The 12994-nt window shown below is 46.9% G+C and overlaps 1 protein-coding gene across 1 annotated transcript; it reads right to left on the reverse strand.

The window, feature by feature from the left end:
• Positions 1-5534: 5534 nt before the first annotated feature.
• Positions 5535-8622, reverse strand: LOC147406574 (uncharacterized). The gene is made up of 2 exons (XM_086432548.1): positions 7135-8622; positions 5535-6818 (listed from the first exon to the last, which is right to left on the reverse strand). Exons 1-2 carry the CDS (start codon positions 8620-8622, stop codon positions 5535-5537), a joined length of 2772 nt encoding a protein of 923 aa, XP_086288674.1.
• Between the last annotated feature and the right edge of the window lie 4372 nt (positions 8623-12994).

The raw sequence follows: 12994 nt of genomic DNA on the forward strand, positions 1-12994 counted from the left end.
AACGGTCATATTGGATTTCTCAGCGTTTAATGCCTCATTATTGACCTGAGAAACCCCGTCCGTTGATCCCAAGTGCATATCTCGAGGCCCTTCTCGTCTATAAATGTTCCCCTCATCTCCTATTTTCATTTTCACCTTTGCTCTCCTTGATATTACGCTGCCCATTTGTCTCCTCGCATGTCTTCCCTGCCCTCTCTCGTGCACCTGCTCCTGCCTTCGTCGCGCCGCTGCATCACCGGTGACCAGAAGCATCTAGCCTTTTCGCAAGGGAAAAGACAGATAAAGAAAAAAAAGGTACAGAAGCCAAGGCCCCCCCTCTCCTCTGAACCTTCTTCACCCCCTTTTTTTCTTCCAAATGGCCAGGGGGAAATCTCAGTCCCCCGCTCGCCCTCCATTAGAGGTGGTTAGGGACTCGTTTGGTGTCCCTAACTGCGTAAGTATGTCCTATGTGGACGAGACCGCTCTGCTCAGGGAAGGTGCCCTTGGAACCACAGTGGTACACTGGGGGCAACTTAGGGCAGGCCTCGGAGTTCCCCTAACTGGGTTGACTCGGGAGGTTTTAAATTTCTATAGGAGGGCTCCTGGCCAAATGAGCGGAAATTTCTTCCGACTCATCAGTGCTTTCGAGCACATGAACAGTAGGTTGGAGGACGGCCTCTAGCTTGGGCTCTGGGAGATCAGGGCCCAATTTGTCCTGAAGAAGTGCCCGAACAGGCCGGGCTTCTTCTATCTATCGAAGAGGAGAGGGAAGCCGTCCTTGGTCGAGCTTCCTGACTCGGACAAGGAGTGGTTTTTGTTCTCGATCCGACTGTCCGGTCAGTGGGAAAGTACCCCAGGTGACGAGCTTCCCCCCTTGGCTCGCTCCTCCTTCAACCCCCAAGGTGAGCCTTTACTTAGAGATCCTTCTCCTCGTTTTCTCAATTCTTCTTTCTGGTGACTGACTCCTTCTGCTTTTGACTCTTACAGACCCGAGCAAAGACAGGTTTCCAGGTGACTCGGTGGTGATTACCTACCTCTTGTCGAATCCCGACCTCTACAACCACACAACAGCCTTCCTTCCCCCCACCGTCCGACCTTCTGACATGGCCCTCCAATCCAAACGCCCTCCCCCGATCCCGGGCTCGGACTCGGAGGATGAAGTCGCTGAGGTAGCGCCCTCCCCACCATCCGGAGTACCTGGGGTGGGGCACGCCACTGCCGAGGAGGAAAAGGAAGACCACCAACCTCTCCTGAAGAGGCTAAGGAGGCGGCCACATACTTCTGCAGTCCATCCCCGGTCCTGCAGCTGCCCCCTCCTCCTGCTACCGACGGAGCTGGCCAACTATCTGACTCGGAGGGGAAGTCTGCCCTCTCCTACCCCCTGGATGGTACAACCATCGGTCAGGGGGAGGCCGGTGTCGGATAGGGACTTGGCCCTATCTGACTCGGCGGTCGCCAGGGCGATCTTCGACGCGTCCGTGCTCCCACGGGACGTAGAGAAAGTTCGCCGAGGTTTTTCCAGTGACTCGGAAAAATTTACAAACGAAGCATTCCGAGCTTTGGCCTTGGTAAACATACTTTTCTCTTTCTTTCTGTTTCGATATTAATTTTCCGCATTTGGATCCTTCTAACGCTTTCCCTTTAATCTATCAGGCACAACATGCCATGGCCAAGCTCGTCGAAGCTCGCGATACCTCCGCGCATGACCTCCAAGCCGCGGAGGGTCGCATTCTCCAGCTCCAGGCTGAGAGGGATATGGCTGCGGCCAGCTCCCAAAAGCTCCAGAAAAGCTTGGATAGCGTACTATCTGAGCTGGAGAAGAATAAAGACCGCTTGGCTTTGGCAAGGGAAAATCTCATCGTTGGAGGAGTTGGTGAAGGCGAAGGAGGTGGAGCAAGAGAGAGCTCTTCCGGACCAACTCAACTCCCTCCAAGCCCAGCTCGATTCCTCGGAGGAAGCATGAGAAGCGGCCTACAACAAGCTAAAGGCAAAGCTGATGAAAGCCGAGGCAACTGCGAAGAAGCCGGAGGCGATTCCAGAAGTGATAACCGCTGCTGCCCCTGACCTTCCTACCGAAGATCCAGCTGCTCCTACCGAAGATCAAGCCCCCGATGAAGTTGAAGTCATGCCTGAAGCGGATGCATAATTTTTCTCTTTCTTTTTCCTCTTTGTATTATATATTTTTGTAATGCAAACTTCTTTCATATTAATAGAATTGTTTTTTGAGACTTTGACATCAGCTGATCTTTCTTCTTCTTTTCCTTTCTATTCTCATATTGGGATCTACTATTGAAGTTCTGTTTATGTTTTGACTAACTTTTTACGTTTTTCACTGAGGCTCGACTCCTGTTAAGGGACCGAAGCTTTGTCCTTAGACCGACTTCTCAGTTGGGCTTGGCTCCCGTGGTGGGGTTAAGGCTTTAACTCCGAACCAACTCCTCAATTGGGCTCGGCTCTCGTTAAGGGGCCGAGGCTTTATCCTTAGACCAACTCCTCAGTTGGGCTTGGCTCCCGTGGTGGGGCCAAGGTTTTAACTCCAAACCAACTCCTCAGTTACACTCGGCTCTCGTTAAAGGGCCGAGGCTTTATCCTTAGACCAACTCCTCAGTTGGGCTTGGCTCCCGTGGTAGGGCCAAGGCTTTAACTCCGAACCAACTCCTCAGTTGGGCTCGACTCTCATTAAGGGGCCGAGGCTTTATCCTTGACCAACTCCTCAGTTGGGCTTGACTCCTATGGAGGGGCCAAGGCTTTAACTCCGAACCAACCCCTCAGTTGGGCTCGACTCCTGTCGAGGGGCGAGGCTTTATCCTTAGACCAACTCCTCAGTTGGGCTTGGCTCCCGTGGTGAGGCCAAGGCTTTAACTCCGAACCAACACCTCAGTTGGGCTCGACTCTCGTTAAGGGGTCGAGACTTTATCCTTGACCAACTCCTTAGTTGGGCTTGGCTCCTGTGGAGGGGCCAAGGCTTTAACTCTGAACCAAAATTCCCAGTTGGGCTCGGCTCCTGTCGAGGGGCCAAGGCTTTACCCTTGGTCCGACTCCTCAGTTGGGCTTGGTCCCCGTGGTGGGGCCATGGCTTTAACTCCGAACCAATTCCTCAATTGGGCTCGGCTCTCGTTAAGGGGCCGAGGCTTTATCCTTGACCAACTCCTCAGTTGGGCTTGGCTCGTGTGGAGGGGCTAAGGCTTTAACTCCGAACCAACTCCTCAATTGGGCTTGGCTCCTGTCGAGGGGCCGAGGCTTTACCCTTGGTCCGACTCCTCAGTTGGGCTTGGTCCCCGTGGTGGGGCCAAGGCTTTAACTCCGAACCAACTCCTCAGTTGGGCTCGGCTCTCGTTAAGGGGCCGAGGCTTTATCCTTGACCAACTCTTCAGTTGGGCTTGGCTCCTGTGGAGGGGCCAATGCTTTAACTCCGAACCAACTCCTCAGTTGGGCTCGGCTCTTGTCGAGGGGCCGAGGCTTTACCTTTGGTCCGACTCCTCAGTTGGGTTTGGTCCCCGTGGTGGGGCCAAGGCTTTTGCTCAAACAATTAAGCATAGATGCAAAGAGTATTGTTTATTGATAATATTTCTTCAAGTTGAATACATTCCATGGCGATTGAATTACATCCCCTGCCGACGTCTCCAAGTAGTACGCGCCTGTTTCCCCGACTTTACGCACGATGTAGGGTCCTTCCCAGTTATAGCCGAGCTTTCCACTATTAAATTCCTTGGTGTTGGAAAATACCTTTCGTAACACCATATCGCCGATTTTGAACTCCCTGTGACGTACCTTCCTATCATAAGATCTCTTTAACACCTGTTGGTACCGTGTCAATCTCTCTATGACCCTTTCTCGTGTCTCATCCAACCAATCCAGATTCCGAGCCACCATTTCATCGTTGAACTCTGTCTCGGCCACTTGCGTCCTCGTAGTAGGAACTTGTATCTCGGTTGGGATAACGGCTTCCGTTTCATAGGCTAGTGCGAACAGGGTGAAACCTGTTGCCCTCTTTACCGTGGTCCGGTATGCCCATAGGACGCTATGTAGCTCGTCTACCCATCTTCCCTTATGTTCCGCCAACTTCTTCTTCAAGTTCCCGAGGATTGTCTTGTTGGATGCTTTAGCTTGGCCATTTCCTTGTGGATACCTTGGTGACGATTGTAATGATCGGATTCCGTATTCCCTGAAGTACGATTGCACGTGGTTGCCCTTGAACTGCGTTCCATTATCGGAGATCAACGCATAAGGAATTCCAAAGCGCGTTATGATGTGCTCCCAAGTGAATTTGATAACTTCCTCTTCCCTAATCCGTGTGAGGGGAACAGCTTCCACCCATTTAGTAAAATAATCCATAGCTACTAGGATGAATAGCTTACCCCCCTTTCCCCGAGGTAGAGGTTCGACGATGTCCATTCCCCATATCGAGAACGACCAGGGTGACTTCATAGGATGGAGTTCGCTAGCCGGCTGCAGATGCATAGGGGCATGTTTTTGGCATTGATCGCAGGTCCTTACGTACTTCTTACAATCTTCCTGTATCCTGGGCCAAAAATAGCCCTGATTGATCACCTTATTGGCGAGCGACCGTCCTCCCGAATGATTGCTGCAGATTCCCTCGTGGATTTCTGCCATTATGAGCTCGGATTCTTCTTTAGTAAGGCATTTGAGAAGTGGTCCCCCGAAGGACATCCTATACAGCTCCCCTCCAACGAGAGTATATTTGCCGACCTGCCGAAGTAATTTTCTGGCTTCCCCCTTGTCTGCTGGCAAAACCTTTGAGTGTAGATACTACGTGAACTCTTCTATCCATCCCGAGGTTCTTCCAACCTATGCGCATTCCCTTTCCTCGTGTTCAATGCTTGCTTTAGGCAGGTATTCCACCTGTAAAGACCGTCCTTCCGTTTCCCCTAGCATTGAGGCAATGTAAGCCAACGAATCTGCATGCCTGTTCTCATCCCTTGGTATCTGGCATATCTCCACTTGGTCGAACTTCTTAATCTCCCGCTTTACTGAGATTAGATACTTCGCCATGCGTCCGTCTTTGCTTCAAATTTCCCATTGCACTGGTTTGCTACAAGCTGGGAATCAGTACATAGCTTTATTCGGCCAATTTTCAACTCGCTTGCCATTCTCAGCCCGTGGATGACTGTCTCGTACTCAGCTTCATTATTTGATGCCCCATACCCAAGCTTGATTATCTTTTCCAGTCTGTCGTTGCTTGGCGTTACAAGTACTACTCCCACCCCCGAGCCTGAGTAATTTGACGAACCATCGACGAAGATCCTCCAGCCTGCTTGCTTGTCCCACAACTTCACTTCTTCTGCCCCTTCATCTTCGTTCTCCAACTCTTCCCAATTCGGATCTTCAACCGAGAAATCAGCGAGGAAGTCTGCCAACACCTGTCCTTTTAATGTCGTCCGTGACTCGAACTGTAAGTCATATTCACCGAGAATCACAGCCCATCTCGCCATCCTCCTCGATTTTTCAGATATGTGCGTCATCTCTTTCAATGGGCTGTCCGTTATAACTCGAACACGGTGTGAAAGGAAGTAAGGCTTGAGCTTGTGTGCTGATTAAACGAGCGACAAGCCCACCTTCTCCGTCCTGGTGTACCTCATCTCTGATAGGCCCAATGTTTTGCTGACATAGTAGATAGGGTACTCTCGTCCCATATCTACTTTAAAGAGAACCGAGCTTACCGACGATAAACTTGTTGCCAGGTAAATTCCCAACTCCTCTCCTTCTTCTGGAGAGCTAAGGATCGGTGGCTGCCCCAAATACTTCTTTAGGTCGCTGAACGCTACCTCGCACTCCATACCCCAGGTGAAATTATTTTCTTTTTGCAACAACTTGAAAAGCGGACGGCATCGATCGGATACCCTGGAGATGAACCTGTTCAGCGCAGCTATTCTTCCAGCCAATTTCTGCACCTGCTTTTGGTTAGTGGGGCTCGGCATTTCTACCAACGCTCGGATTTGGTCTGGGTTGGCCTCAATGCCTCTCCTGATGATAACGTGCCCGAGGAATTTCCCAGAGGAGACCGCGAAAGCACACTTCTTCGGATTCAGCTTCATTTGAAAACTCCTCAGTCGGTCAAAAGTTTGCTTGAGGTCTGTCAGATGGTTTCCAGCTTTCTTGCTTTTTACCAGTAAATCGTCGATATATACCTCTACGGTCTTCCCGATTAATCTTTCGAACATCTTTGTCACGAGTCTCTGGTAAGTGGCCCCGGCATTTCTCAAGCTGAACGGCATGACCTTAAAACATAACAGCCCTTGCTCGGTGATGAATGATGTTCGTTCCTGGTCCTCCACTGCCAGGGGCATTTGGTTATACCCCGAGTAACCGTTCATAAATGACATTCTCTCATGCTCGGTAGTAGCGTCGACCAACCTATCGATCCTTGACAGCGGGAAGCTATCCTTTGGGCATGCCTTGTTTAGGTTCGTAAAGTCGATGCACACTCTCACCTTCCGGTCCTTCTTCGGTACTGTCACTATATTCGCTATCCACTCTGGGTAATCTACTTCCCTGATAAACCCAGCCTTTAAAAACTTCTCGATTTCCTCATTTACCCCCTGCCTGAGGCGCGGAGACAGCCTCCTCGACTTCTGTGTAACAGGTCGGAAGCTTTCATCAATATTTAGTCTATGGCACGCCACCAAAGGGTCTATTCCGGGCATGTCCTCCAATGACCACGTGAACACGTCCTTGTTTGCCCTCAGAAGTTGGAGCAATGCTGCCTTCTCCTCCCGCGACATTGTGGTGCCAATACTAACTAGCTGACCTCCGCCATTGTCGAGATCCACGGCTTCGACTTCCTCAACTGTTACCCGCTGCTCCCATTGTGGTTGCTTCTGTAATTGCTATGAAGCTTCGTTCCCAGTTGGTGGCACCTTTCTCTTCTTCTTAGGAATGGCTTCGGGGCCTCGTTCTTATTTCAAGGTCAGGTGAAAACACCTCTGCGCCATCTCCTGGTTACCCCTGATTTCCATTATTCCTTCCTTACTCGGGAAACGAATAACTTGATGATAGGTTGATGGGACTGCTTTCATCTCGTGTATCCACTTTCGCCCTCTGATCGCGTTATAGGTTGAGTCCGCATCTATTACCACGAATCTTGTCATTACCACTTTTAATCCTGCTGTGATCGGGAGTGTGATTTCCCCCCACCGAATTGCTCGGAACACCATTGAACCCATAGACGAGGGTCGGTGTTGGTTCCAAACTCTCTGAAACCCCCATCTTCTTTGCCGCGCTTAGGAAAAGAATGTCCACTGCGCTTCCCGAATCCACCAGTATCCTACGGAGCTCGACGTTTCCCACTGGGAGTACGATCACTAATGCGTCCTGATGGGGCCTTGTCGTTCCCCTCAGGTCATCCTCTGTGAACACAATTGCTCGGGAATCCGCTCTGTTACTCGTCGTTCCTACTGCCCGTACTCCTGATGCCACACTGTTGACCCCAACCATATGTCGGATCTTTTTTACTCTTTCCCGCATCACCTGCCTAGATGGCACTTCGGCCCCTAACACCCCCGTGATGGTATGAACTATCCTGCGTTCCTCTGTCTCTCGACGGCCTCCTTTAGTCAACCTTCTTTGTTCGGGCTTCCGTTCGGCTCTCTCGGCAGTTTCCCCTCTTCTTCCTCTTCCCGCAGAGACATAACCTTTGAGCTTCCCTACTTCGATCATATCCTGGATGATATGGCGCAGCCTGTAACAATCCTCAGTAAGGTGGTCCTCAACCTCATGGTACTCGTAGTATGATTTTTCGGGTTTCCCTTTATACCCCCGTGGCGAATAAATAAAATCGGGTTCCCCCTTTATGTGCCTCAGTATCACAGATAGTTTTTCATTGAACGGGGTATACACCCGGCCTCTCTTCCACCATGACTGCTCGTTCGAATCTCTCCGCCTTTTCTTGCTTTCTTCCCGTCCGAGGTGAACCGGTACCTTTGTAGCATCCATCCCCCCTTCGCTGCTGGCCACCTTCTGAGCGCTTCGTCTCCTGCCTTTCACGGATTCCTCCACGAGGATGTACTTTTCCACCTTTGCATACAAATCTTCCAAACGAGTTGGGTCAGACTTGATCAAAGACTCATGCAACCGTGTTCCCGGGATGACTGCAGCGATATACGCCGCGCAGGCTGTTGCCTCATCCATACCTTCTACATCCAGGGCCTTCGTTCGAAAACGAGTTACAAATGACCTGATACTCTCCCCGGGCTCCTGTTGAAGGTTAAATAGAGTGTTAACTCCGACCTTCTTTTTACGTAGGTGCACGAACTGCCCAACAAACGTTTCCTCTAGCTCGAAAAAGTTCGTAATGGACCTAGCTGGTAAAGCCTGAAACCACATCATGGCCCCGAGCCTCAAGGTTGATGGAAATAGTTTGCAGAGTAATGGATCATCGTTCTGGTACAGCACCATCTGACTTCTGTAATGCAGAATATGGTCCATGGGATCCCGTGTTCCGTCATAGGTTTCGAACTTCAGCATGTGGAACGATCTGGGTGGTTCTGAATTCATTATCATCGACGAGAATGGTGTCCCTTTGAGTTCCCGAATTGCATTCTGTACCTTTTGTGCGGGATCCTTCCCTCGTGCCAATTCCTCATCCCTCATCCTGAGCATTTCCTCCACTTCCTTCCTCGTCATTGTTTCTTTAATTTCAGAGCTTCCCTACTGCATTTTGACTGCTGCTGAGTCTTTGGTCCAGTCTGCCTCTGTCCGGGCTAGTCGGACAATATGATCACTACTTCGCTCTACACCTGGGCCTTCTTCGGTTTTCGCACGCTCGCCTAGCCTTTGTCTGAGCTCTTCATTTTCCCTCTTTATGTTCAGTATCTCATCATTCTGTTTCTCCAACCTCCTGCGCATTTCCTCCCTCATCTCCGTGAGTAAGTTGTACATTACAAGCATTGGGTCTTGCGCATTTGGAGGTGAGTCTGCTGGTAGCGAATTTGATGGCTCTCCACGATTTTCGCCTCTAACCCTTCCCATCTTGGTCGTTTTTCTCCCTGTAAGTTTTCCACGGACGGCGCAAAATTGTAGATGCAAAAAATTGCTCTACACTTTTCTTCTCTCTTAGCTCGGGCGGACCTGCAAACCAGCCCACTCCGACGATCAAGTTAGACAAATTGATCAGTAAAATTTAGTTTTTTGAGAGAAGAAGAAATCCAATCCCTCTTACCCATAGTCTTCTTCCTTTTATAGGTGTTCCACTTGATCGTTTTTTGTGCCATCCTTTGAAATGACCCAAGGCAGTTAGGTCGCTAAGGGTAGTTAACTCACTCCCTGACATGTCAGTTACTGGAGTTGTTGCAACTGCCCTGCCACTTTTAATATGATTAGGGCTGATCTGACATGATGTGGGTTGTCAGTACTGTCAATCAATGGTACGTCTGTCAGAACCGTTCTTCCGACCTATCCTGTCATTGTCCCCTGCCACCCGTTCAATTGGCGATTCAGGTCCGAGCTAGTCACCCGCGCTCCCGAAGAATCCAATCAACTAGGCTTGTAGATCAGGCCACCCAAGTCTCGGACTCACACTTCCGAGCTTAACATCATGCCATGTGTCCAAATTTAAGAATTTTCCCCACAATATCTCCCAATTTCTAAAATGTTTTGAACAAGTGGCCTACACTGTTGTTGAAGTCTCTTATGTATCTCAGGTATGTGGCACCTGAATATGCAAATTCTGGACTATTAAATGAGAAGAAATACAAGATTGACGTGGTTTGGCAAAGCCAAGGTCCATGGAGGAGAGATGTAGAATTTCAATACTACTGAGAATGATTACATTCTGAACTTATGTAAGATTACAAGTATAAGTTTTCTAATCCGAATCTGACTTTCCGGACACGCAAAATGTCATGCTTTCTTTTACGCCCAATTATAGTTTTGATGGATTGGCAGCTTCGCCCCCCATTCAACCCCACGATAGGGGACAGCTTCCCACCCCACTATGACCCCACGTTGGGTATCAAAGTCAGTGAATCACTCTTATGTCATCCGTGGGAATAGACACACAGCCGAGCCATATAAATCTTGATCTATCTTATCATTCTTTAGAAGTTTATGGTTTTAAAAGATGTGCATTCATCAGGAACTTGCTTCTCATGTAAAATTCACTAACTTGAAGTTACATTTTTCTTTAATTTCTCCATTTCCAGTGTGAAAAGGTTTTCACCTCAGTAGGTTAAATTCTAAAGGAGAGGGAGCCCATTTTTTAAACTTACAAATCCATAAAAAACGACACTCATAGACAGTCGTGGCTTTAGTCGGGAAAAATGACCGTCGATGACTGTCATTTTGTCCGACATTTTTTTCGACTGTTGATGATGGTTGTTTTTTCTGACGTTTTTAGTCAATCGCAGATAAAAGGTGACTCCTTTTAAAACGACGAGTCCAACGACTGTTAGGGCAGTCGTTTTGAGCTTATTATGAGATCCTTGGAACCATAACCGACCCAGTAAGTACCTACTACCCATCAGATACCCATTAATACAAATTATTAATTTTTTTCTTTGAATGAGAAAAAATAGAGAATCCAATAAAATTGACAATTATTTGTAAAATGTAACAATTTAACTTGTAGTTCTTCAATTGAAATTTAAGATCAAGAATAAATTATTCTGAAAAATAAATGGTACATGTAAAGTCAGAAAACTTACTTCAACTACATTTACTTCAAGACATATCTTTGTAAGCATTTAATTAGATTACTAATTTTATTATAATATTTCAAATTTACTAGTCAGGCACCCCCGAAGGAGACCCAATTCTTATCAGGTGCAAAAGATCGCTACCAAGAACCAGACCCTAAAATAATTGGGGTCCATATTAGAGACCCAAAACTGGCTAATCGATTTTGGGTACATCAGGTAATTGGGTACCCATTGACACCCTCAGTTAAGAGTGGTTTGAAGCACCATGGCATTCACACCTTTGTCAAAGTGAAGACCTTAAGGTAACCCCTTCCTGGTAAGCATTTGTGCATTGACACTGTAAGCATATTTTACATCTCCATGGGCATAGTTTCTGTAACCTACATATGGCAGTAACAGGCACCAAGAACGACAAGCACATATGAGAAGAAAACTTTTGCCACCTCATACTGATGGCATAGTGGGGACCATAACCAATTTTTGGACATAATGCAGTATTTTCTAACTAGGGTAAATATGGCATATGTGGTATGACATCCAGCGCTCTCATTTGATGAGTTCCTTCCCTTCTCTACCCTAATTGGCACTCTGACCTATAAATACCTCACTTTCTTCTTTTTTTTTTTTTTTCAGATATTGCATATCCTTTTGAAATGTGAATTTATCCCTATGGTTGCATGCCCTAACCACACAGAAGTTACACAACATGCAACAGGGTAAATTAGGAGATCATCCAATTTCAAAAACACAATCAGAGAAAGCAAACCTCTGTTGCTAGCTTTTGGCCCCTCGTTTCCCTCAGGAAAATGAAGGGAAAGAGGGGACATAAGCACTATATTAAAGTATGTTGAGAATATATTTTTCTCTACTCTTGGGTGTGCCGTACCCCCATTTAAGCCTTGTGACCCTCTTATTCATAGCTCTCCCCCATTCCAACACATCGTAGTGATTCTCAGATCTTTTGGAGTAGTTGGTTGGTTAACATGGTATAAGAGCGCTAGGTTTGTACAGGTCACGAGTTCGATTCTATCACCCTTTGGAGTGTTTAGTGTATATTTTCCTCCACTCCCAGGTGTGGCATACCCCATTTAAGTCCCGTGACCCTCTTATATTCTTAGTTCTCCCAATCTCCAACAGATAGGACTTTTGGAGTAGTTGGTTGGTTAACAAAGTATATCAAGCAAACTTCCACGGATGGTAGTAGTCCAATTAAGTTACAAGTATATAGTTGCAGTAAGATAATAGAAAATTCTAGGACCAGGCTCGTCCACCCTCTAGACACTTTCTCCCACCCTCTAGAACATCCTGCACTCCTTTATTAGAAGCATTATATTGAAAGATTTGAGCTATGTATTGCTAAAGATCCCATCGTCCAATGTCAAGTGACTAACTATACTTCATTCTTCAACTTAAATAAGAGTGCACATCGCTCAAAGGAAACAAGAGATGTGCGCACATATAGGAAAATCATCACATAAATGCATTAGGTATAATGGAGATTCAACCAGTGGTGGTGGTGATTTTAGTCACCTATTACATTTTATTTGCATCTCACCCATGAGAAGCCACGACAAAGCAAAGAGATCGAAAAAAACATAAAAAAGGAGAACTTGACTTTCAAGTTGACGCGCAAGAATCATCATGAGATCAATAAGAACATCCACAATATGGTTCCTTTGTGTTAATGGAGATTCAACCAGTGGTGGTGATTTTAGTGTTTCCATACATTTATCAAGAATATTTCCAGTCCCCCTGCTGTGAGCCTTACATCGTCATAATAATAGTCTTTGAAGCTATTTGCATCCGAGTTTAGTTCTACAAAAACACTAGTAATTATCGGAACAAAAAGTGAGGCATTCCTTTGAGTCGAGGTCAGTAGTATTGGGAAGTAAGGAATTGATATAGTCGGACGTGTCTGTAGAACTGACCAGACCTAAATTGATAGAAACACTTACGAGGCCTTCAAGATCTATGGTTTTTAAACATGGATCGGAACTTAGAATATTGACACACAAATTGGGATCCCCAGTCTTTGAACATAGTTGGTTAACTAAGTCCTTGGTAACCTTCACAAACGCACTTGTAGAGGATGGGTTCATGAAGAAGAGAAACAAGTATGCATGAACTAGGAGCATCTCCAACAATGCTCTTTGAAATAAAGAGCATATTTTGTCAAAATCTGACAAATGTTATTTTTTAGCTATCTTAAAATTTCTTGTGTTCTCTAACAGATTCAACAAAATTTTCATTTGTTGAAAATTGACTCAAATCTTAAAAAAACTTGTGACCTCACATTTTGGAATCTAAAAACATGATCCGATGCCATAGGTTTCTAGAGAATGAAATTCTAAGAACTTTGA

The sequence above is a fragment of the Akebia trifoliata genome, chromosome 3, assembly GCF_017979445.1.
Source record: "Akebia trifoliata isolate Shusen 1 chromosome 3, ASM1797944v1, whole genome shotgun sequence".
Taxonomy (NCBI): domain Eukaryota; kingdom Viridiplantae; phylum Streptophyta; class Magnoliopsida; order Ranunculales; family Lardizabalaceae; genus Akebia; species Akebia trifoliata.

Coding starts and splice junctions, on each gene's coding strand:
- LOC147406574 (XM_086432548.1), bottom strand. CDS start 8,622: ATGACGAGGAAGGAAGTGGAGGAAATGCTCAGGATGAGGGATGAGGAA. Junction 6,819..7,134: donor ATGGTGTTCCGAGCAATTCG/GTGGGGGGAAAT, acceptor TAGCAATTACAG/AAGCAACCACAATGGGAGCA.